Below are 27,988 nucleotides of genomic sequence, written 5' to 3'. Positions count from 1 at the left end.
ATCACACCACAGACATGAAGTATCATGTCCCACAAAGTCACATTATCCTGAAGCAAGCCTACCAGACCTAACACTAACCTCTTAATATTTAGCATCTAGCTGTAAGTCTTTGGTATGATTCAGCCAGGGTTTGAATCTGCATTCGAGGCAGACACTCTAACCACTAAGATATCAGAGTGGTATAGAATCATAAATGTTGAAACAAATATAAATGTTTCTTTATCAAGTTGCTGGTTTTGTTTCCAAGATTTTTTTCTAGAAATATGCCAGTGTTCAGGAATATTAAATTGTATAACTCCTGTAGAAGTGCACACATAATATGGAAATAGTAAAAGAGAGCAAGCTTTCATCCTTTCTTTTAGTTAAGAGCAAAATCCTATAATAATAATAATAATAAATTTGAGAGATAATTTATAATGTACATCTCTGATCTGCACTAAAGAGACTATTTCAGAGATACAGACAAAATAAAAGAGGGAGAGGTAAACTGAGGTGCATTTGTGGTGCTCATAACAGAAATAGAGAGGGAGATGGAAACAAAGATGAAGAGACAAATACAAGACTGAAAATAATGAAGCCTACTTGTAATATTTTGCCTTGGTAAGACTCGTTGAAGACCAACTGCTGCTGATACAGAGGGTCCAAGGTCCTCCTTGCCACTGTTGTCTTTTGCTTCTCAACACAGTGCTTTCCCTCTACTAAATACACCTTCACATAAGGAGCTGCCAAATAATAATAATAATAATAATAACTTGGCTACATAATTTTAAAAAATATATTAAGTTATCACAACAGGTTTATGATCCTGACTTTCAAATAACCTTTGAATTTTAGACCATACAATTGACTTTAATAATGTCCTAACATATTAGTGCTAATCAAGTAAGGAGTTCTTTCATTAAACATGTACAACAAATCTAAACAAGAGTCCCACAATGGGACTTGCACTCAACTAATTAACATATCCTCTGTAGGTGTTCAAGGATACGGATAAAACACAGTTAACCATCTGTCAAATATAAGCAAATACTAGATTTTCAAAGATACAGTAGCACCATTTTCTTCGGATCAAATATATATATGAAAACCCCATGCAAAAATTACCGTTTGATCTGGAAGATTAACAAAAGATGACCACCCTGGAAGCCATGATGAACATCACAGGGACCATTTTCATTAGATGTTAAACAATACCAATCTATCAATCTATACAATTTTAAAATTAAAAAAACCAACAAAGATGTCAGCTCATTTCTTTGTTTCAGTAATTCACCTCTGAGGTTGAGAAAGTGAAAATAGCACAGCAAGCAATCTTCTGAAAGACAGACATCAAAGGTAAGGCCCAGTTTTGTACTCTCAAACCCAAATCAGCCCAAATCATTCCAATATATAAATAAAGACAATTGTTACAGAAAGCTAATATACACCTCCATGTATTTTTCAAACTTTTATTGACAGTCTTGTTTGATCACTACCAGATAGGTCATGTACTGTCTGAAGCTTATGAAACTGACTTGAATTTGAAAAAAGAATTGTTACATCTATACATACAAGGAACTAAAGTGAGGCAGCATTAAACAAGAGCCCTTCAATGGAGATTATACTCTCCTGGATGAAAAGAATTTACAGGAAATCAAAATAAGGCAATGTCTTCTTTAAAACTGCTGTATTGGTAATCATCTCATATTATTCACTGATAACAAGGTTTTCAAATTAGGTACTTTTGTTGAAATACTGTCTTTGGGATTGGCACCAATTTAACTTAGAACAAAGAAGGCATCATTAGAAGTCTTAGTGACAACCCAATGTCAGTATGACCATCCATTAGCAACAGCAAGATTTCCAAGACTCCCACAATGATAGCCATACTAGATGTATGCTTGACACCATTTTCATTTAGGTATAACAAGATGTGTTTTATTTAAAACCCATGATACAGACAGCCATCTGGGAGGAGTAGAGATAACAACACTTTCAATACAATATGTTGCGAGTCACTTCATATAATTTCTGTTTAATAATAACTCTCTTCATGAAAGCCACATCTCAAAATGACTTTCCATTTAAGTAGCAATAACAAGATTTTCAAGATGACCACCTAGGTGGCTATAATGGATGACATATATCAATATGGTTTGAATACAAAACCAAAAAGGCATCTTAACAAATCTTCTGGTGAAAACCACAAGTTGATATGGTTTTCCATTATGGAGAAGTACAAGAAACAAGATATTATATGCACCCCATTTCAATTTAGGACCAACTAGACGTCTTATGAAATCTTCTAGTGAAAGCACAATGTCAAAATGAACAGCCACCTCAAATAAATAGTGATGATAATATTTTCTAGAGGGCGGCAATATTTAAGTTCAGATTGGCAACATTTTCAAGATGGCTGTTGTGGCAGCCATATTGGACATCACATTGGCACCATTTTCATTTTGGACCAACAACATCACAAATCTCTCAAAAAAACCTGCCGTTGATATGAGCATCCATTACTGATTAAAAGCAACATGATTTTTAACATAGACCATATCAGATATCAGATTAGCACTATAAACTAGACATTATGACTTTCCAATCAGGAGTAACAAAAACAAGAATTTCAAGATGGCCACCATGGTGTCCATATTAGACATCATATCTGCACCATCTCTATTTAGGACCAACTAGACATCATAACTTATATTTCAATGAAAACCCCATGTTGACAGAACCATCTATTCCAGGGAGCAGTGAAACAAAGATTTTCAAAATGGCCACTGTGCCAACCATAACAGATATTAGATTGGTAGCATTTTCATTCACAACCAACTAGATGTCATAAAAAGTCTTCTGGTAAAAACACATGTCAATATAATTTTCCACTGAGTAACAACAACAATAACAATATTTTCAAGATGGCTTCCATGATGAACATATTGGAAATTAGACTGGTATCATTTTCGTTCAGGACCAACTAGACAATATAAGTCTTTGAAGTGAAAATCCCATGTTGATATGGACATGGATTCAAGAGGAATGGTGATATATTTTTTTAGATGGATCAGTGGATGCATGTGTGTGTGTGTGTGTGTACATTTTAATGGCAACTCTACCAGTAGTTTAGGAGAAATAGTGATAATAAAACTTGTGTGAACAGACAGATGAATGATAAAAACAACCAATAACCTCTTCTGGTCTACAACCAGTACAGCTAAATATTACCTAACAAGGTAAACCGGTATCTCTAATAATACAAAAGATGAGGAGCTGAAACAAAATTTCTGCAATGGATGGTACGAGATGGAAAAGATAAGAAACTAATTATTGCTCCAAATCCTTAATCCAGCTGTCAATCTAATGCTAATCATGATGATTAGGATTAACCTTTATATCAATGAATCTTAGTCCTGGACCAGTATTCTACCAACCTGGTAATATTTTAGCTCCATGTTTTGCTAGCAATCCTCGTGCACGTATAACTTCAACCTCAAGGTGCCCCTTTCTGTCATACAACCCAAGCTGGACTTCACCAAGACATGGGGACCCTAAGACCTGTCTCCCCACAAGCTGAGCTGGCCCCAGCCCCTCAATAAAGTCTCCAAAATGAGTCTCAGTGCCAATTCTCACTCCAGGGGGTGGCCACACACTGAAAAATGTGGAAAGGACACAATGAACAGTACCATGGTAAGTGTAGAGAAAATACTTGTTATCACTCCAAGTTAAATAAACAGAAGTATTCTGTACTGCATGTAAATCCCTCCATCCCTTCACTCCCCAATTATTGCACTAGATTTCAGAAGGATTAAACTAAAGCATGTATGTCACAGAGAGGAACAATCTGAAAAGTTTTGTTTTGTAATGACTAAAAAAAAACTTTGTGAATATGACATTATAATAAATACAGAATAAATATTTTGTTACATAAAAAAATGTTTGCTATGTTTAATATTTCTTCTTTTAATTCTTAAAAGTTATGTTTGAAATGACATACCAGATGTACACAGAAAAAATTAAAATGACTCATTCCCATCCTGTTACATCAAGTCATGGTAAAATGGTTAGAGCTTTCTGCTTGTCCTAACAGGGCTTTCAATTTTACTTCTTTAAACTTAAAGCTAATTAAAAAGTCCAAGAAAATTAAAATTCAAAGAATTAAAAAAATGTAAACATAAGATTTTTTTAAAACAAAACAACATTTTATTTTTACTATTGGCATCAAAGTAGAACATTATTTGCGCAATCTTAAGTTGAAGTAATGTGAACTGAATGACTGATTTATACCTGTTAGCATGAGACAAACCATTACCATTAGTGTACAGTTAGATGAATTCCACCATCAGATTAATTTATTGTAACTAATGTATATATTCTAACTGTTCTCCATTAACCAATAATACCCAACTATAATAGACCCCAAGTATGAATAACAAAGACCCAGATCCACCAGTACATAATGTGACAACAGATCCTAGCCAGTGATGCTTATTTAACATCAAAAGTACAGTAATCACTCAATATAAGGTACCTCAATGTAATTCAGTTCTTCATATCACATGGGAATCATCATGGAAACGATTACTGAACAATCATTTCATGTCTCCCCTGAACAGTGTTATAGTTATGAATAGGAGTATAATGAATGACAAAGACCCTGATCTGTCTAAACATTATGAACCAGCAGATTTGGGTCAATGCCACTTAGTTTGATGCATGAAGAGATGCCAACCCATGAGCATGCTTATCAAAATCATTGCATTAATTGCTACCAAGATCATAAGCTAATTACAGCATTCACCTCCTTCATTATACATACATGTGATTTGGTATGGTCAACACAAACCGCAGACATGGTCCCATCAACACAGACCACAAATGTGGTACCATCAACACAGACCAGACATTGTATTGTCAACACAAACCACAGATGTGGCATGATTAACACAAACAAGACATGCTACCATTAAACATACTTAGATTTCACTACAGCTATGGCAGTTTTTAATATATTTTAAAATAATCTCATATGATTATTAGTCATAATATTTGAGTATCTCCTCACAGGAAATGGTCTTCATAGATGCAACAAGCAAAAGCCATTAAAGCAATAAGCATGTGGGACAGCAGACTGTAAAAAAATTGCAATCATGACTGAAAAATGTTGAACTAATTACTGTATAAAATAACCTATAAGTCAACATAGATTTGGATCTGCCATCACATAATGTACTGACAGATCAGAGTCTAAGCGGTTTAATCTACAGATTATTTCTAACACACTGTACAGACCTAGATATGCCAGCAACTTAAGGGATGGCAGATCTGGGTCTGTGCAGTTCACAGTCTGACTTGACTTCTAAGCGAGTATATATGCCACTTACGAGGCTGGGAAGTGCCAAGTTAACCCCAATTTTCTGAATGATTAGTCACAATACTGACCAACCATATACTTCTAGTCTGTAACTACTCAGGATGAATGTAAGACTTGCAGGACTGCTAACAGTACACTAACAGATACTGATTCTATCTCTTTTGTAACTGATCTGAAATTTCCCAGACATCCAAAATTAATCTTTGTTTTCTTTTCATCTCTAACATAATGTTTCACCCATTTCCAGTCTATGACTGTGTGACGCATCTTGTTAGGAAGATTATGTTTTATGGATTGCATGTACCAGTCTATCATACTGATATTAAAGTATTTTTCTCATTATTTGCATCCACATAAACAAATCCTGTTCAAAAAATTTCCCACAAAATGTTTTATTATGCATTATCTTTCAATATAATTTGCAACACAGAAATTTAAGTACAAATTCACATTAATTCTGCAAAATCCGAAATGGTTGGCATTTCTGCACATATTAAACGTGAAAAACATTAAATACCCCTATTCATGTTAGAAGACTGATAAAAAGTCAGAGACAAATAAAAGCATGAATAAGACTGGACTACACTGAACATCCAAAGAAACATTTAATAACATGGGACAAGCAAGGGGACATATACAGATAATGGAACAAAATACAAATTAACAACACAAAATGAAAGGACAAAAGTAATGTTTACCCCTTAACTGACCACCCATTTGGCACACATTAAATATTTTTTTTTATAGTAAAACGTCTAAAACAGTGAGCTTTGAACATTTTGTAAACAATATTTCAATGTAGATAAGTTGGTACATAGTTAAATTAATTAGATAAATTGTCTACATGATGATCACCCTTATACCCCTATATCTGGCTGCCCCATAATGAAATCTAAAGTTGGATATAGCAGGGCCTCAAAAATAAATTGCAAGAATATCAAATCCAGACAGTAAAACTGAAAAATCATGTATGGAATGACAAGAAATACAAGACAAACAAGGCCCCTCAAAATATGTTTTCAGTCAAAGAACCATCCCTGTTCCTCATTACCAACACTAGCATTTCCCCCGATGTAAAGAAATATAAAAAATCCACCAAATATCACATTAAACATAAATAATGTTTAAATAAATAAAAACTAAAAACAACAGTTATGTTAATGGATATAATATCACAGCAACAACTAAATAATGAAATAACAAGCAGGACCCACAGGTAGTAAAACTGACCCTATCAGTTAAACAAATAGAAATCAACATTTTTAATGCAGTATTATTTATATCATAATTATCACTTAACATCTTCTACATAATCCAGAATGATCAAATTATGAAGCAAGAACATTTTTTACACACACACTGCCCTAATTATTTTAATTATTTTCTTTACAGTCATCTAGGGGGTAATGTAAGCATATAAACACAGATACAAATATAAAAGAACAAGAAAAAGGCACAAAATGCAAGCAAGAATAAATTTAAAATGCGGTCATGCAGCTGAAATGAAAAGCAAAACAACTTAACGAAAACTGCTGACGTGTTCATAGCTTTTTAAAATGGTGGACTACGGCAACTTTACCTTTAAAATTTGTTGGCTCTTATTTTTAACTCTCTATTTAGAAATCATATAAAAGATCCCGCAATATTCAACTTCCTAGAAAGTAAAAATAAATTCAAAGACTTTAAATAGGTCAATGGATAAATGTTTTAAAACCAGAAAGCATACATGACAAGTTTTCTGGGACCAAATCAGAGAGACCAGTGTTCACAATCTGGGAGATTGTGTCCAAATCAGGAAGATTAGTGTAACAACATTTTTACATGTGCTTGACAGATGTTTCAGCTGGCAATACCTATGCTAAGCTTGAAATACATCTGCTCAGCAGATTTGTGATTTCCAGGAGGATTGTGGCCAAAACTAAAGACCACCTGACAATCCAGGAGACTTGGCATGTATGAGAAAGAGTGAGAAAGTCACATACAACCCAACATGTAAACAAAACACAAACAAGAACCTCTATTGTCATGTCCATACATGAGAGACAACAGGCTATCCTGTAGGTTTAAAACTCTGACCAAAGTTACACAGAAATAAACCCATAAAATGCATATGTACAACTATGCAACAATGTTCATAACAAATTGCATAAGAATGTGAGTACTTGAGCTATACCGATTACAAGCAATATCCTGTTATGAAGACAAGGGCCAGAACTCTTTCCAACCTGACAAGAAAAAAAGTCATAAAACACATCTAGGACAATGTACACACCAAACTGTATCATAATTATTCAATGTTTACTGAGCTATGCTGCTTGTAAGGACAAGATGTGATGGAGATTAAAAACTGATCAAGAAAGGACTACGATCAATGAACAGAAGACTAGCTGAATTTTTAGAATTAGGGCCTTACTTTTGGCTAAATATGATACAATTGTGATTCTGCAAATCCATAACAAATCTGAAAATTCTGATGCCCATAGGAACTATTACTTACACACTGCCCGAGTCGCTGCTGATGCTGCCATCTGTAGATTCTCTGCTGCCCTGCTTGCATATCTGAGCAGCCAAGCCTGGGCCAGGTATCACCTCCTCACATCGTTGGAATGAACTCTTCTTGTTCTCTGGGAGAAGAAAATATAAAATTCATAGTCAAACCTGTCCGTGACCCCAATGGCAACCTTGACCTTTGGCCTTCTTGTTCCAAATAATTACTTCATATATCTAGAAGCAAATTTGATGACAATACATGAATAGAATTAACTATATATTCTCAAGGTATGGTTAAGAGTTATGTCCCTTTGTATCAGGTCACAAGGTCATTGGGGATTAAAATCTATTATCCTTAAAAAATTCACAGGAAAAATAGAGGATATACAAAATGTAAACCTATACACACAGCAAGATGAGGCAGCTCATATCATAATCCCTATCAAAAGGAGACTGTTTAACTTCATGAAATGGATAATCCTTAATCTGTAAAAACTAGATTAAAAGAAGGGTGTACCAAATAAATTCTCACAAGTCCAACTGCAAACTGCACGTACCCATATCTGCCATTGCTTAATGCACTGGCAGATCAGGGTCAACGCAGTTTTAAGAGCAATTAATAGAACCAACAACACACACAGATCTGCTAGTGAATTAGGTTGTTTGCAGTTGGGTGTGACTTCTATTTGAGTATATAAGGTAAATGTTAATCTGTATTTTAAAAATTCTCAAAAACTTCAGTCAAAAGTTTGCCCTCAGAAAATAAATGACACATACCCAGCAACTGATAGCTAGCCTTACTAAAGAATTAATTAATGCTTACAAACCTGTTGTTCTTTGATTATTTTATGTTAATAATAACTAATTTCTCTTTTCATTACTGTGTAGCATTTTGTTTTGAGTCTTGTACATATGACTAGTAACTTAATATTTCCATCAAAGCTATGAAAATTACAGGAAATATAAAGTTACCAGTTGTATATATAAGCATTTCTAGTTGAGACCTAAGAAAAAAAAAGTCAAATATGATGTCCAAAATCTGATCAAACTCTTTATTAACAGGGATTACATACATATAATTCCTGCTAATTATGGCATTGTGAAGTGAGTCCATCATGCACTGTAGTCACATGATTCTAAAGATTTAGTAGAACTACCTTATAAACATAATAAAATGAATAGCAATGTGGGTACAGTTGCAAAATTACCAGGTATCTGATAGTACAAAACATCGGAGTATATTGCAGCTGTGAAACCAACATGAGAAAGGAGAAATCAGGATATATATATATATATATATATATATATACTTCCTCGAAAGGTAAACAAGGACTCCATTCAGAAAAAAGATAAAGTACAATCCTAAAATATAAGCGTCATTCTTAAGAATACAAAACCATTCTGGCAGGACATTCTAAAACTTCTCTAGCAACTGATAAACAACTACCATATATACTTGGGGCCCCGAGTGGCCGAGTGGTCTAAAGCGCTCTCCTTTACGGATCACTGCCATCTCACCTCTGTCTGCGTAGGTTTGAGTCTCGGATTCGGCCAATGTGGGTATGTGAGAAAGCTTGCCAGCAGCTTCTCGAGGGTCGGTGGTTCTTTCCGGGGATTTCCTGGGTTCTTCCTCCACCAATAATACTGGCCGCCATGTATAGCCTATCGTGTGCTGAAAAATGGCGTTAAACCCTACAACAACAACAACAACCATATATACTCACTTAAAGGTTGAGTTCAACTGCAAACTGTACCATCCCTGATCTGCCATAACATAATTCACTAGCTCATCTGAGTTGATGCAGCTTGTTAGGAGTATTCAGTTGAATAAACAACACAATTTCTGATCTGTTAGTACATTATGTGATGGAAGATCAAGGTTTATATGGTTTGCTGTTAGATTTGACTTATACGAGATTATATATGGTAACTGTGTATACAATCTTGTCTTAATATATGTAACGGTCCAAAAAGGTTAAAGAAAATTTACAAAATTTGATTAGATTTCACTTCAAATAACTTCTTCCCAATTATCAGTAATATAATTAATCACATTTTGACACTCAAAAGATATAAAAAAAGCATCACTCATGTAACTCATGTGTTTAAGATGAAAAGTTGGGTTTCCATAATTTATTTATTTGATTTGGAACTGGGTAAGTAAATAAGATCCATATTTTGTTTTTGTGTGTGTTTCCTTTTGCTTTAAAAAAAAAAATATTTTCGAGGATTTCAGGCACAAAACTGAAGATTTTAAAGCAGCAAACACACACACACACAAATACCCAACACAATTCCAAGTAGCTAAGTGGCACTGAACATTCTGACGAACTAGTGATTTTGTTTCATCCCACACACTGATTTAATAGAATGAAGATTTAATCAAACTTGAAATAAGATTAACAACAATGGCAGAAAAAAAATATATTATAAGAAGCAAACAGTTCTATTGACTGTCTCATATTTTGGAAATCTACATGTGCAAAGCCGGCATGCTGACAACCAACATGCACAATGATGACACGGTGACAATGAAAATGCTTTACATCATAACATTATCCACCCCAACCCCCACTATATTCATACGTGCCTGAATTTAAGAGATAAATAAAGTTGATAAGAATTAAAAGGGCATATTTGTTTAACAAGACAAAGAAATGTGGTGAATGGTCAAGCCACATTTTATCTTACAGTTTGGAGATTTGATCATGTAAAGATGTTTGTTTTGGTTGAATAACTAACTGTTCAATCTGCATTCTAAATCTACTCACATGTAACTGAAATGTCCTGCTCACGCTTTTCTGATCAGGACAGATATTACTAGCTGTGCATAGGATATTTGTTGGTCAGGCAGTGGACTGTGGAAAAATACGCTTAAAATATATATATATATACCTGCTATCTGAGTGGCACTATTACTTCGCCGCCGCAACCCAACAAAAGAGCCTATTTTATGACTTAGACTTGGCCTTCGCTTACTTCTTCCTTCAGTGATGCTGCCAGAAACCGCAGAATCTGACTGGGCACCATCTGTCTTCTCAAAGCTCTGGCTTTCAGTACTGGAACTTATTGGCACACTGCGTTTGGCACTTGGCATTGGGGTGCTACGGCTCTCCATTTTTGATGTGAATTCACTGGAAACATGTTAGAAGCAAACTACAGATGACAGCAATTGTCAACCATTGCATTTTTGCAAAAAAAGGATCCTTTATTTTAAATGATTTTATATTTATTACCTTTATATTTTGTTTGATATATATCTGAAAGAATTATAACATCGTTACCTTTGATCTTTTACCTTGTATTTCATGTTTCAGTTATTTGGACAGGTTTCAAAAGTTTACTTTTTTAATTGGCACCAAGGTCACAAGGCCATTCTTTGGTGTTGCAGAGGGTCAGCAGGATTTCTTTTAGGGAGGTAAAAAGGTAAAAATGAGGTTGTCAGGCTCAAAGAAAACTATTTTTAGGTCACAGCCAAAAAAGGTTGGTAACACATACACATACAAATGCATACAAGCATACATATGTATTAAGGTTTCAATGCTTTTTTGTTTACATTTGCTACCAATGATCATGAATCATGAATTGGCTCCCCCTGCTAATAAAATCAGCATGACATTTATCAGCCAATGAAGTCCTGCACTTTTTGGGGAAATGATCAAACTCTATTCAGCAAACCGGGTACGTGCTCAATTCATTCTAAATTCATTCATAATGATCTTTATCTTTTGTTTCTTCTGTTTTTTTAAACACCCTTACTGGTGTCATGGAGGGAACAAACTTGTGCAAAGAATGAAAAATATGGGCAACTGGTTCAATGGTGCAGCCTAAAATGAAACCCGATACATATATACTTTTGCAACATGATCACCATGAACAATACATTATGCACACTCCCAGTGTTAAATGTCCTCTACCTTGGCACTAGTCAAAAAATTAATGACCTACAGGTCTCAATGACTCTGACATCTGAAATAAAATTATTGCATAAAAAACATTATTTTCTTATTAAAAAATACTATGATGCACTCTCTGATCTTTAATCTACAAATTCTATAGTTTTCTTTCTTACCTAAGTGCAAACCATCCACAAAATTTGATCAAGGTTCATGCTCAAGAACAAATGATACTGTGCTATGAGTCACAATTACCTTTGACTTGAAAATGAATTACCTTTGACCTGAAAATGAATTATTTTTTACCTGAAAATGAATTACCTTTGACCTGAAAATCAATAGGCATCTTCCTTACCACAAGTACATTTCCTACACAAATGCAGCACAAGATACCTGGTCTAGAAATATAATTAAAATCCATTTTTTGCTTAACAATCTTGACCTCTGATGCAAAAATTAAGAGGCACCATTCTTCTCAAAGTGAAGCCATCTAAGAACTTTGGTAAAGAAAAAATCTTTGCTCAGCAGAGACCATTTATTTATTTTTTCTCTCACAGCATTGACCTTTATCTTTGACCCTAAAATCAGCCTATGTCTGATATCCATCAGTATTGTTACTTTGCAGGTACCATTTGTAACTCAAGCCATCCACAAAGTTTGGTCCAGGTCTGTGATGAAGAATGAACGTTATTGTCCAGAATTTATCTCTTTTACTGTCTTCTTTCAGTTACAGCGACCTCGATATTTTACGTTTAGATGACCCCTAAATGATTCAGATTCTTCCTTACAAAAAATGGAAGATATCTACAATGCTTGGTAGTGGAGTTATAGTACAGAGATGAAATTGGGGACAGGCTGATGGACTGACATCATAATGTACAGAAATGAAATTGGGGACAGACTTATGGAATTATATTATTGGGGACAGGCTGATAGAATGAGATCATAGTGTACAGAGATGAAATTGGAGACAGGCTGATGGAATGAGATCATAGTGTACAGAGATCAAATTGGGTACAGGCTGATGGAATGAGATCATAGTGTACAGAGACGAAATTGGGGACAGGCTGATGGAATGAGATCATAGTGTACAGAGATCAAATTGGGGACAGGCTGATGGAATGAGATCATAGTGTACAGAGATGAAATTGGGGACAGACTTGTGGAATGACATCATAGTGTAGAGAGATGAAACTGGAGAGACTGATATAGTGTACAGAGATGAAATTGGGGACAGGCTGATGGAATGAGATCATAGTGAACAGAGATGAAATTAGGGACAGACTTATGGAATGACACCATAGAGTACAGAGATGATACTGGACAGACTGATATCATAGTGTGCAGAGATGAAATTGGGGACAGACTGATGGACGGACATAATAGTGTACAGAGATGAAATCAGGGACAGACTTATAGAATGACACCATAGAGTACAGAGATGAAACTGGACAGACTGATGGGCTGACATCATAATGTACAGAAATGAAATTGGGGACAGACTTATGGAATTATATTATTGGGGACAGGCTGATAGAATGAGATCATAGTGTACAGAGATGAAATTGGAGACAGGCTGATGGAATGAGATCATAGTGTACAGAGATCAAATTGGGTACAGGCTGATGGAATGAGATCATAGTGTACAGAGACGAAATTGGGGACAGGCTGATGGAATGAGATCATAGTGTACAGAGATCAAATTGGGGACAGGCTGATGGAATGAGATCATAGTGTACAGAGATGAAATTGGGGACAGACTTGTGGAATGACATCATAGTGTAGAGAGATGAAACTGGAGAGACTGATATAGTGTACAGAGATGAAATTGGGGACAGGCTGATGGAATGAGATCATAGTGAACAGAGATGAAATTAGGGACAGACTTATGGAATGACACCATAGAGTACAGAGATGATACTGGACAGACTGATATCATAGTGTGCAGAGATGAAATTGGGGACAGACTGATGGACGGACATAATAGTGTACAGAGATGAAATCAGGGACAGACTTATAGAATGACACCATAGAGTACAGAGATGAAACTGGACAGACTGATGGGCTGACATCATAATGTACAGAAATGAAATTGGACAGACTTATGGAATGCCACCATAGAGTACAGATATGAAATTGGGGACAGACTGATGGACTGACATCATAGTGTACAGAGATGAAATTGGGGACAGACTTATGGAATGACACCATAGTGTACAGAGATGAAACTGGACAGATTGATGGATGGCCATCATAGTGTACAGATATGAAATTAGGGACAGACTTATGGAATGACACCATAGTGTACAGAGATGAAATTGGGGACAGACTGATGGACTGACATCACAGTGTACATACAGAGATGAAATTGGGGACAGACTGACTGACTGACACCATATAGTACAGAGATGAGTGTTGTTGTTGTAGGGCTTAATGCCATTTTCAGCACAAGATAGGTATTACATGGTGGCCAGTATAAATGGTGGAGGAAGGATCCGGGAACAACCACCAACCCACGAGAAGTTAATGGCAGGTTTTCTCATGTACCCATGTTAGCTGAGCAAGAGACTTGAACCCACACATACAGAGGTGACACGGCAGTGATCTGGAACAGTAAGCGCCTTAGACCATTTGGCCACCTGGGGCCCCAGTACAGAGATGAAATTGGACAGACTGATGGGTTGATATCATAATGTACTGAAATGAAATTGGACAGACTTATGGAGATATGAAATTGGAGACAGGCTGATGGACTGACATCATAGTGTACAGAGATAAAATTGGGGACAGGCTAATGGTCTGACATCATAGTGTATAGAGATGAAATTGGGGACAGGCTGATGGAATATCATACTGTACAGAGGTGAAACTGAGGACAGACTGACAGACTGACATCAAAGAGTACAGAGATGTAATGATGAAATTGGGGACCGACTGATGGACTGATATAATAGTTTACAGAGATGAAAATGGGGACAGACTAATGGACTGATATAATAGTTTACAGAAATGATAATGGGGACAGGCTGATGGACTGACATCATAGTTTGCAGAGATGAAAATGGGGACAGACTAATGGACTGATATAACAGTTTACAGAGATGCAATTAGGGATAGACTGATGGACTGATATCATAACCTGATATGCTCCATATAATGGTGACATATAAAAATTACCATCAGAACTTTACAGTCTATCTGAACTCATTACACATACACACCAGGTCTGATCAAAACCTGATAAATAATACAGCCTCTGGAATGATAACAAGCTACCGTTGTGTATCTGAAAGTATGGGAAAGATAATCATAAAGCAATAAACGTAGCCTTAAACTAAAGAATCAAAAGAAGCCAGATCATATAATATGCACAAATGCATTTACAATTGAACTCACCTGAGAGCTTGATGAGAAAAGCTTTAATGCTAAGCTCAACATAGCCTGTACAATTATATAGCTTCAAGTTTGGTAACCACAATGGTTGATGGACAAAGGGTCATACCATAAGCTTACATGCCTTATGACCAGATGAGGTTACAAGTTTCTTTACAGACATTTACATATACAAACCTAAATCTCCGATGTGGCCTTTCAGACTGTGTGGAGCGAACACTGATGGTGCTGATTTTTGACACCTCGGACATATCACTGGTTTCTGATGCATCACTTACGACATCGTCGGATCCATCGGGACTCAGCTCTGAACAGATAATCAGTAATAGGAGAGAAGATGAACTTAAAGCTGTATACCCTCACAAAGAATATCCAAAGCTTGACATATGGCATGACATAATTTTACAAAAAGTGTTTTAAATATTTCAAACAAATGTACCAAAAAAAGCAGAAGATAAAAATGGAGTCTGAACAAAGACCTTAAAACAAGGGGTGTAATATTCAAAATGTAAACTTTAAATAAGGTGAGATTTTCTGAGTACACTGTTCATCATGCACCTGGTTTCAAAACAACAAAACTGGAAATGAGCTCACGGTGGCATATGAAGCTGTACACGGTCAATCCATTATTAATTCAAGAGGTGCCAAAACAAAGTGTAGAGAACATGAGTTCCACACACACACACAATCGTATATATGTATACACACTCACAGACCATGAGGCCAATGTTGGTTGCAAAAATAACTTGGCCTTGTCATCTGTTCATGTTGAAAATGTTTATATAAGGTTATAGAATCTCAGATGTTTCCAAGTAATGATCCATTAGCTAACTGGGACAAGAAATGACATGATTTATACTTCAAGAATAATGAATCCAAAGATTAAAATAAGCAGCATAAATATACACTGAATTCTATCCAAGACTGCAGAAATTAGTGGTTGACCTGCTTCATCCATTTTCTCAGCAGTGGAGTGGAATTCACTTTGATACAAAACATACCCACCCCTCTATACTCAAGATCTTGAATAATGAATTGGTGATGCACAAAAAAGGGTGAAATAACAAATGGGTGTTCTGTATACTGTGTTTCCTATTACAATGTGACACTGTCTTTCATTTAAAATCTCTCTGTGTTTCCCATTTTAACGGAATGTCTCTATAACAAACTCAAAAACCTTATAAATATACACTGAATTCAATTTGATACAAAATATACCCACCCATCTATTCACAAAATCTTGAATAATGAATTGGTGATGCACAAAAAGGGTGAAATAAGAAATGGGTGTTCTGTATACTGTGTTTCCTATTACAATTAAAATCTCTCCGTGTTTCCCATTTTAACAGACTGTCTCTATAACAAACTCAAAAAACTTGAAGATTTTTTATAAAGATCTTTAGAACCTGCTGGACTTCAGGCAAGTAGGTATTGAAACAAATAGCACATGATTCTTAAAAAGGTTGCTTAACTAAGTTTGGTCTTAAAACTGCTAGTTGTGGGCGACAAAGTAAGCCACAAATTTAACCCCAGATCTACCAGCATATTATGTGATGGCAGATCTTGGTCTGTGTAGTCTGCAGTGGGACTTGACTTGAAAGCAAGAATGTATGGTAAAACTTGTTTCATTTATCCACAGAAATTAATTATAACTATTATTTACTTAGCATAAAACAATGAAACACATCTTTTTGTCTAAACTGTACCTTTCCTTCTTCTTGGTGGATGTATTCTATCTATATCTCTACCTCTCCTATCATATTCACGTTCTGTTCTCTCTCGTGACATCCCTCTCTCCCTCTCCCTTTCATGTGAGATTCCCCGCTCATGTGACCGTTCTCTATGACCATGTCTATGGTAGCTCTCACTATCTGAGTATGGGAGGTGACCACCACCTTCAGCCTGCCTTATTATTCTTTGTTTCATCTGCCGTGCCCTTTCCTCTAATTCTTGTGTGACTGAAAAAGAAATGTTGTCCACTTGCAAAAGAGAATTAGCAAATCAAAGAAATGCAGTATATAAGAAAGTCATCTAAAATCCACAATCTTCAACCTAATGGCCCAATGGTTTCCAGTGATCCTAAGACCTAATTTGTGAACTTCTCCAATCATTTATCAATTATCTGTTAAAGACTGCAAGTCTCCAAATACAATTGATCTTCATCCCTTTGATGAATAATTTTAGTGACAAAAAAAACTTACTATTTTAAAGCTATATAAAATATCAATCAATGGAAAATCTGTGTACTTTACAAAAGTGAACCTAGATTAGCATACTTGAGCAAGGGAGGTAACTCACCTCTATCTCTACTGGCTCTCTGTGCCTCTAAAGGAATGGCTGGAAGTTGTCTTTTCTTTGGAGAAGGTGTGCTGGTGGGGGTTCCACTAGGAATCCTGGCTTGACTGCTAGGCAGGGAAGATCTGCAAAAAAGATTATTGCAAATCAAGTATAAAAGTAGCTCTTCAATTGTACCCGTACTGTATGATCATAAATGCCAAGAAACATGTAACATGAATATGCCTACACACAGTAATTACGCCTACTGAGGCAGTACCAATGCATCTAGGCACAGTTGCAGTTCCAAGTATTTACTCTTACAGCTATCATAAACAAATGCATTATTTGACATCATAAGGTATTCAAATCCTAACAATAATCAAAATCAACCAAAAAGAGCCACCATTTTGTTAAGTTTTTAGGACATTTCAAGAAACTGTAAAAACCTGACTGAATATAACCTCATAGGCTTGTCAAGGAAACTAGCCAGGAATACTGAATGAGATAGGGTGCTGTACTGGGTTTACCTAGAGAATCAAACCAGATATAGAAATGAGGCAGTATAGTGTGGAAATCAGCTTAAGCTATGCTGACTTGCAGTAAATTGCTAATAAAACTCTTATTATTAATTACTAATTCAGCTATACTGATGCAGTGGCCTAGTGTTTAGAGCACCCGTCTCAGATGCAGAAGGTTGTTGGTTCAAACCCAGGTTTAGTCAAACCAAAGACTTATCAAATGGTACTAACAGCTGCCTCACTTGTGCTCAGCATTAAGAGGTTAGTGCTGTCAGGATAATGTGACTAGGTGGAATCTGATACTACATGTCTGTGGCATGATGCCCCAGTGCTAGACATCACAATAAACTGCCACACTGCAGATATCGTAGCCATATGACTGATTTTTTTTTTAAAGCTACATTTAAAAAAAAACATCACACACTCTAATTCAGTTGGCTACCTGTCCTGAAAGGGGAATTATAGGATACTGTTCTTAATAATTCAGTTCAGTGTCTCTAATATCAGCATGGAATGGTTCTATTTACATTTTCAAGGCTTTATCCAAGCTTTTGAGAATACATCATTTTCTACGTGCTTTTTGTAATTTTGCTTTTTTCCCTTGCAGGCCAAAATTATTATGTGCCTACTCGATGTGAGGTTTTTTACTAAGCTAGCTTTAGCCAGTTCCCAGATTTAGAAAAATCTATCTAAAGAAAAAATTACCATGAATGACATGGTTTTGACTGTTCAGAATGTTTGTTGTAATTTTAACCAAGAATGTGCATGTGTTGCTTAATTAGCCATCTAGTGAATACAATGCTTTTATTTCTTTAAATGATAACAAAGATGTCTACAAAAGGCCAGATTCTCTAGGTCTGGTTTGATTGCTCATTTATCTCTCATGGCATTTGGTATGCACTGTGAAGCCAGGTTTTGACCCAAAAACCAAAGAAAGTAATAAAACATTACAGGGTCTATAGCCACTAATGTAAATATCAGGTTCTAAACACAATCACGTTTCTTGCAGTATTAGTCATTAATGTAAATATCTGGGTTCTAAACAGAATCACGTTTCTTGCTGTATTAGTCATTAATGTACATATATCTGGGCATTAAAGACAATTACTTTTCCCCTATCTATCGTCATTAATACACATACATATATACATGCATGTACACATCCATGCATCCATCCATCCATCCATCCATACGTACATATCACTCATTAAGCAAATTTACTTTTCTCCCTGCCTAGAGCCATTAATATGTTTATCTGGGCATTAAACCAAATTACTTTTTTCTGTCTAAAGTCATATGCATATATATCCTGGCATTAAGGCATTAAACACTGTCACTTTTCTCCATGTCTACAGACTTTAATGTATATGTCCAGGCATTAAACACAATTACTTTTCTCCCTGTCAAGAACCATTAATGTACATATCTGGGCATGAAACAATTACTTTTCTCCCTGTCAAAAACCATTAATGTACATATCTGGGCATGAAACAATTACTTTTCTTCTCGTCTATAGTCATTAATATAGATATCCTGGCACTCAACACAATCAATTTTCTACTCATTCAGATAATTTATATGTTAATAAAACTTATTTTTTCTTGAATATTGTGTTTTAGACTAGAATATTTCTATCTCTATTGCCAGGGATGTGTATTGATGCACCTGGCAATTTCAATACCAGTTGGAAATGAGCATGTTAAGCTAGTTTGCATAATATCTTCTCTGCCACTATATATGACAATAATTCAGTACTTTTCAGTATAAACAAAGAATTCTGGTTGCACTTCTGGTGTTGTTTACTTTTATAATTCATAAAATAATGTCAGTCAGCTTTCATGCATGTTAACTACTTCAATATTCCTAGCAACAAACCATAACAATTATTATTAATTTCTGTAAACTGGCAAAAAAACTATTTAGTCGGAGTAGAAACAACAAGATATTCCATTGTGGCACTACTGGACATCAGATGAATACCATCTTCATTCAGTATCAACTGGACATACAAAGTCTTCTGGTAAATGATGACCACAACATATACACAGTTTCATGGTGATCCAGTGGAAATTGTGAAATTAGTCATTTTCACAACAATATAACATAATACACTACAACATGTTCCAAAGATAGTAATGGTCATATATGGAGGAAAAAAGCACAGAAGCAGTGATTTTGTCAGTCAATTGACATCATGTCACTAGTTGCGTTCAAAATACTGTCATACATTGCATTCTACTGCATGTAAATAAAGGGCAATAACTCTTATAAAACATGAGTAATTTGCCAATAGATACATAATTAAGTACACATGTACCAAGTCTGATGGCAATCTATAAAATACTGTAGGACTAGCTGTGCTAATGAGGTTTATGTCATACACTGCATTATGCTATAATACAAAAAGGGTAATTAATCAACATGTAGGTAAACTTATAATCATTAAAGACATTAAATCCTTTAGCTTAACAATCTTATGTTCTGCAGAAAGAGTGTGTGTGTGTGTGTGTGTGATTTGGATTCTTAACTTAGCCTTAAACAAAAAATGGTACTTTTGCTATGATGTCTGCAGTGTGGCAGATTATAGTGATGTCTAGCACTGGGGCATCATGCTGCAGACATGTAGCATGATGTTCCACCCAGTCACATCCTCCTGGCACTAGGCTGGCCAGTCCTAGCGCTAACCTCTTAATGACGAGCGCCTAGCAAGGCAGCTGTTAGTACCATTTTTATAAGTCTTTGGTATGACTTGGCCATGGTTCAAAACCACGACTTTCCACATCCAAGATGGACGTTCTAACCACTAGGCAACTGGATCCGACCACAGTGACCACTTTACACCCACCCCAACAGACTTGACTGCATCAAGTCGCACAAGAAACATATTAATGAAACATAAATATCTTGTTTATATGAAAACAGTAATAATGTGATAAAACATTAAATGAAGCATTATATGTAGGCAATAAATTCATAACAAATCATAAAATCTTGAGAACCTTTACTTATCAACTGAGTAATACACTAATACAGACATAAACTGCATTGACACATAATGAGAAAAAAGGTCCTAGCAAGTTGATGGTCTCTTCATTACAAATTATAATATAATTAAAAATAAATACAAAATTGTTTGATTACATAGAAGGAAATATTTCACTCTTGTGACAATAATGACAACAGACTGTACCACCAAAATGATATATGTCTATATCAATTAAGAAGAGTAAGAAATGTTTTTTTTCAAATCCAAAACTGCTTAAAATGCTCCTAGTGCTACAAACCCACATATGGTGAGGATTTCCCCAAAGATTCCAATAAAAAGCTAAAACAAATTGGTTCAGGAATTTATTAATTGAATATAGTGATGTGAAAACCAGAAATAAGTTATCGTGAGGAAATCTCACTGAATGAAACTGAAATGATAACTGGCTAAATCTGCATGTCACTGTTGAAATGCAAAACACAAGTCGTGGAATAAGTTAAATGTTTTTATTAGGGACCAATCACAGAACTTTCAGTTAATCCATGAAGTAAGAAGGCTTATTGAAGCCTTTTCATTGTCTGACAGTCATCTATTCCATCTCTTGTTTTTAAGTATGATTCAGACAACCTGAACTTTTAATTTTTCATCAGCTTCAAAGAAAATTACAAGATCTGTTGAAATGTCATTTATGATCAAAAATCATTTAAAAAAGTTCGAAAATATGGTGTCCGGAAATGGAAGCGTCTTGATATTTATGATAATGGAGATATATGGTGGATTTATTTCAAACACAATGACATCATTTTCGGAGAAATATGTGGGATTAAATCTAGAGAACTTACTTAAGACATACTGACTAAAATCAGGAAGATCAAAGTTTTTATCTCACATAATGCCAATAATTTCTCTCCCATGAAAGGTGAGCTCATTAGCTCTATATTCAAAACCGCAACTGGGTGATTGTCTTAAAGGATCCATAATTGGGGAATTAACAAAGATGCTAGGAAAAAAATATATACGGCAAGCAGAGTGAATATACACGGTAATAACCTATTAGGGAGAGCTTAGGCAATCAGCTTATGCAGCAGTCCACTCAAATTAAGTTTGGAAGGTACTGGGTTCAAGCCTCCGTCAAACTGCAATAATTTCTTCCCTGTATCAAAACTTTGTAACAACCAAATAGTGCATGTCTTTGCAGTATACCAACCTATGATCTGGTGGGGAAAGTGAGCGTGAAACAGCAGCTGAGTCTGATAACCGATGGTGGGGGACTGGTGAGCGTAGCCTTGTCCGGGTATCAGGTGCTGGTGACCTTGACCTCTGACCGGAAGTATCTGGTATGGAAAGTTGGTTGTCGACCACTGCCTCTGAACTTGGAAGTCTCCGTCGCCCATCTATTGCACCAGGCACTGAAATAAAAAAATGCAGAAAATTATGTTATGTATATTTGTAAAACTCATCCAACTCATGACCATGGCCATTTTTATAAGACATTCCCCATGTCAGCCAAATCAGAATTTATCGCTGCTTGAAATCAAAAAGAGAAAAAATTAGACCCCGATTTATTGGTGCACAGTGTTACAGCAGATGTGTGTGTACATGGATGTAGTTAGCTGAAAAATATCTCAGTATAGAAGATAACATGCAACTAACATATAAGAAATCCCTTTCCCATTGAGCCAAACATTTATTAAGTAACAAAGTTTATAAAATTAAGGCTAAGATTATTCTAAACACATTTCACTCTGCCCTGAAGCTAAAGTATGGATGGACAGATGGATGGATGGATGCTAAAATGATCAACAAATCAAACATCTGCAGACTCTATAAGATCCTATGTCCATATTATTATACCATGAAAGTGAATCCATATAGCTGTATTTTACGTACAAATTGAATATGGCCTGAATTTCTAAAAAGGGGTTTATTAATGTTGTCTTTCTGAAGAAGTAGCTTTCACGGGAAGTGTCTCATATGGCAAATTTGACTCTTCCTTATAGAAATAAAAAACTAGAATACTTTAGTTTTCCACAGCATCCCTCTTTGTCAAAAGGGTATTTCATATTTATTTTGTACACTATTTTTTTCTATACAACATCTAAGAGGTAAATATATCTCATTTTGTACCCCATTTATTAAAAAATCAAAACAAGTGTGTGAAATCAATATCCAGTTTGACCTGCATTAGCAAATATCTCCATATCATGGTCACCTGGTTCTTAGATTATATAAGCATTTTCATACTGAGACTCAGACTAACCTGTGAATAGATATCTGGTCGATCAGACATGGGAACCCATATTCACAATACCAAGCACAAAAATTAATCTCGTACTCAAATTTCAAGATCTTATTTTTCTAAGACATATCTCTGAGTGGAGTTCTAGTGAAGAAAACGTTGGTATGATATTAATAATTAAATATATACATACATGCATGCCAATTTTCAATGATACTGACATATTCTACGCATGAATTTTCAACTGGCATTAGGAATGCAAGTTCAAATTTTGTGCTCTGACAAGACTACAGGACCTGAATTTTTTAGTTGAGCCCAAGTCAGGGTAGACAAATATTTGTCTGCTCATAAGGTCACTTTTTATTTGCACATTCCTTTTTAACTTTGAAGTAATGGGCACCTGTATGATTCCTCAAGTTATGTTCCATTTAGTAGCAGCCAAAGTAGCCAGTGGCAAGTCCCAGGAGTTGCATTGGCTCAGTGGCTAGTATGTCTGACTCGTGACCAAAAGGGTGCAGGTTTGCATCCTACCATAAAAACAGCCTGGGTCATCCACCGTGGTGTGTTTTTGGCCAAGGCACTTAATCCCAATTGTCTCAGCACTAAATAATTTACTTGTCTTGCTGTGCAATAAAGCATGAAATCCACCCAACCAATCTTCCCATGGCTCTTAAATATTGTGAAACATACTGTATGTCTACTGTATCTTCTTTCCTTATCGTGCTGTGATTATTGACAAAATTTAAAATTTTTAACATAGTTTAAGCGATTAGTAAGAACCCAATATGAGGGACAGCTGCATAGCTGCCAACCTTCCAGGCTCACAATTAGTGAAAATAGGGTTAAAAAGTCATGAATTTGGACATGAATTAGTGAAAAATACCAAGACAATAACTCCATCCAATCTGACCACTCCATCCGCTCTGACCATCAAATATTCACTATATCAAGTTCGCAATATAAAACTAAAACACTACATATATGCAGAAATATTTATTTATCAAGACATGATACTGTGGTAGATTTGAACTTCCTCAACTGCTTGATCGTAAATTAGTTTTCTAAACAGTTCAGACTTCTTGCCTGCTGGTTGATCTTGGTGACTAAAATTACTGACAAATTTTCTGCAGCTAAGGAGGCCCTAAAGTCTTATTTTTCCTCACTAGAGAAAATACACTTCACTTGCACTGTTGCTGTGAGGAATGCACAGGAGCTGCAGCACTTTTGGTTCTTTCACAGGAAAATTTGGAAGCGATTTTAGAATCCGCCAACATTTGTCAGAACAAATGTTTAGCATGGTCTCCAGCTGATAAAGGTAGATTGTGTTCGACTAGAAAACTCACAAATAATGCTTCAGTGTTGGTAGCCTGCATTTCTTCCGGCAATTGTTTAAAATATTCCAGAGCTGAAATCTGCGAATTCTTAATTTTCCCAACTTCTATGTGTTTTTTGCAACTGATGTGCTTCCTCACATCGTCTCTGCGATGGCACAATGAGTGCAAAAAGCATGATGAATATCAATGTTTAATGTCTGAATGCATGGCCAATTTTTGATATATTCCAAAACTTCACTTTTTGAGCAATACATTTCTTTTTCCTTGGTGGTGAAGACATTTTCAAGATCTTACATGCGATGCTGAAAAGTACCTCAAATCAGTGTTGGTGACGCATGCGCAGAGCAAAATTCCGGTTAGGCCCCAGATTCTCTCAAAAGCATTTGTAAAACTACTCTTATACATATAGATTAAAATAGGCTAAAATGCTTGCTACAGGGCCAACTGTACTAATCGGCTGTAGATCTACTAATATTGCGACCAGCAGTACCAGACCGTTTCAGCAACTGCGAATATCATGACTAGCGCTTAACGGGAAATCGGTTATTTTATTAAAAATTCAAAATAATTGAGGATTGGAGAATTCGTGAATTTTTGGCTTGCGGCATGAATCCGTGAATCGCTGAAAAAGTCGTGAAATTCACACCAAATTCGTGAGGGTTGGCAGCTATGCAGCTGGTTTATTAGACTCCAAGTCAGTGGCTACCATATGTACACATCATTACTATTTCTTACTATTTAGTATTTAGTCTCATCAGAATTATACTCTCAATTAGCAAATTCTATCATTTCATGGTCAAATTAAATGGGACTAGTGCATTACTTCTTGCCAGGAAAATATAAAGTTGGAGAACCCAAATCATGAATATGCCACATTAAACGAGTTCTTTCCCCAACTCAGAAAATAAATTAGCTTTTTATTTATTACAGACCCCATTTGTATGCTTGTTAAATAACTTTAGCTTTATTATATGAATGAAATTCAAAATGAATTGGTAATTTTAGAAGTTTCATGCACTGCACTAAAAAATATATCACACAGGTTTCAAAGAAGATACCTGATTAGCTTAAATCTGATACAGAAATATTTAACGAATATCTGTACAGAATGCCAGATCAAGTGTGAAAGATTGAGAAGGTAATTATACCAAATGTCATGGAAGACTAGTATCATTAGAACTGAGCCCTATTTTAGCCAGCTCCACCATTCATGGTCAAATTATATGAGATAAGTGCAGTGCTTTTTGCCATGAAGTGGACAAATCCAAAACATGAACTGTAAAAAAAGGATGCAGACAGGAAACAATCCAAACAAACCAGATGCAGCTCCAATACTGTCATCACGATAGTACTCCGCCTCACCCAGGTCTCGATCTCTTTCTGGTTCACGGTCACTTCTACTTCGAGTAGACTTTACAGACGGTGGGCGTTCTCTCCGCTCAGTGCTATCAGATCTTCTTATATCATGAGGATCTTGACTTGTCTTCTGCAGAAAGAAAAAAGAAATTATTTTGAAATAATTGATTAAATGTATTGAAATGGTTATCCTCAAGGCAAAAGATGTTTTTGTTTTGAGTTTAAATTCATTTTTTGATACCTGAGAGGCCATATGTGGCAGCTGGTGTGGAGGTGGAACCTGGGAAAATGCCAATAAGAACCACCAACTCAAGGGAAACTATTGACACACTCTCTCACCTACCATAATTCGCCTTGCCTGAGACTCGAACTGATGCTGACAGAGGTGAAATAGCAGTGATCAAGAAGGTGAGTGCTTTAGATCACTCGGCCATCCTGGGCCCCTGAAGCAAACGGACTGGTGCAAAATGATATGATGCCCAATTAAAGAAAATACAATTTGAAACACTTCATGTAATTTTTCCTGCACAGTGAAACCTAACAAACTACACATTGATGGGATCAAATATTCAGGCTGTGTGAGAAAGTTGGTCATTTTAAGGATCAAAATATTTGGCTTGTCTTACTGTATTAGTCTTTGCAAACATTTTAAGATCAGTAATATTGTATATAGTTTTCATGATAATTCTAGTAGTTGCTCACTGTAATGCACATCAGTAGTGTGTTCCCTCGTTATAATGTACATCATTATTATTTGTTCCCTCAATACAATACACTTCAGTATTGTGTGGTCCCATATTATATGCCATCAGTAACGTGTGGTCCTTAATAAAATGCATCTTTATCATGTGGCCCTTCACTATATTTCCCATCTAAATCACTGTAATTACCATCAGTACTGTGTTAAATCACTGTAATTCCCATCAGTACTGTGCTAAATCACTGTAATTACCATCAGTACTGTGTTAAATCACTGTAATTCCCATCAGTACTGTGCTAAATCGCTGTAATTACCATCAGTACTGTGTTAAATCACTATAATTCCCATCAGTACTGTGCTAAATCACTGTAATTACCATCAGTACTGTGCTAAATCACTATAATTCCTATCAGTACTGTGCTAAATCACTGTAATCACCATCAGCACTATGCTAAATCACTATAATTCCCATCAGTACTGTGCTAAATCACTATAATTCCCATCAGTACTGTACTAAATCGCTATAATTCCCATCAGTACTGTGCTAAATCACTATAATTCCCATCAGTACTGTACTAAATCACTATAATTCCCATCAGTACTGTGCTAAATCACTATAATTCCCATCAGTACGGTGCTAAATCACTTTAATTACCATCAGTACTGTGCTAAATCACTGTAATTACCATCAGTACTGTGCTAAATCACTGTAATTACCATCAGTAATGTGCTAAATCCCTGTAATTACCAACAGTACTGTGCTAAATCGCTGTAATTACCATCAGTATTTAGTGGTCTCTCACTATAGTTCACATCAGTATTTAGTTAGTTCACATTAATTCCCATCAATATTGTGTGTGTGTGTGTGTGACATGGGTTTTTAAAGTAGCTTTAACAACTTTTTAGTCATATCGCTACGATGTCTGCAGTGTGGCAGTTTATATTGATGTCTAGCACTGGGTACCATGCCTCAGACATGTTGCATGATGTCCCGCCCAGTTACATTATCCTGACACCAGGCCAACCAGTCCTAACACTAACCCTCTTAATGCTGAGCACCAAGCGAGGCAGCTGTTAGTACCATTTTTACAAGTCTTTGGTATGACTTGGCTGGGGATTGAACCCACAACCTGCCACATCCGGGGTGGACACTCTAACCACTAGGCCACCGGAGCGGTTCAGTATTGTGTGGTCTCTCAATATAATTTCTATCAGTAGTGTGTTAAATCACTATAATTCCCATCAGCATTGTGTTACCTCATTCTATTTCCCATCAGCATTGTGTAGTCCCTCACTTTAATGCCATCAGTACTGTGTGGTCCCTCACTATAATTTCTATCAGTATTGTGTTAAATCACTGTAATTCCCATCAGTAATGTGTTACCTCACTCCAATTCCAATCAGTATTTTGTGGTCCCTTACTATAATTCCCATCAGTATTGT

General features: G+C 35.8%; 1 protein-coding gene and 1 long non-coding RNA gene across 2 annotated transcripts in view; one reads left to right on the top strand and one right to left on the bottom strand.

Annotated features, from left to right (window-relative positions):
* Positions 1-22,195, top strand: part of LOC149784038 (uncharacterized) — a 34,040-nt gene extending 11,845 nt beyond the window's left edge. The window contains exons 2-3 of the long non-coding RNA XR_016413729.1: positions 1,266-1,335; positions 22,115-22,195. This is a non-coding gene — a long non-coding RNA (uncharacterized LOC149784038). The remainder of the gene's footprint in view (positions 1-1,265; positions 1,336-22,114) is intronic.
* LOC149784037 (regulating synaptic membrane exocytosis protein 2-like) overlaps positions 1-27,988 on the bottom strand; it is a 134,212-nt gene that overhangs the window by 18,330 nt on the left and 87,894 nt on the right. The window contains exons 14-22 of the mRNA XM_089932133.1: positions 25,807-25,975; positions 22,124-22,325; positions 17,434-17,555; positions 16,842-17,093; positions 15,313-15,442; positions 10,742-10,980; positions 7,854-7,980; positions 3,417-3,634; positions 583-722 (exon numbers count right to left, since the gene is read on the bottom strand). Coding sequence (XP_089788259.1) covers positions 583-722; positions 3,417-3,634; positions 7,854-7,980; positions 10,742-10,980; positions 15,313-15,442; positions 16,842-17,093; positions 17,434-17,555; positions 22,124-22,325; positions 25,807-25,975 — 1,599 coding nt within the window. The remainder of the gene's footprint in view (positions 1-582; positions 723-3,416; positions 3,635-7,853; positions 7,981-10,741; positions 10,981-15,312; positions 15,443-16,841; positions 17,094-17,433; positions 17,556-22,123; positions 22,326-25,806; positions 25,976-27,988) is intronic.

Source organism: Sinohyriopsis cumingii, chromosome 14 (genome assembly GCF_028554795.1).
Source record: "Sinohyriopsis cumingii isolate HCF-2022 chromosome 14, ASM2855479v2, whole genome shotgun sequence".
NCBI classification, from domain to species: domain Eukaryota; kingdom Metazoa; phylum Mollusca; class Bivalvia; order Unionida; family Unionidae; genus Sinohyriopsis; species Sinohyriopsis cumingii.
This window is presented reverse-complemented; position numbering and strand designations above follow the sequence as displayed.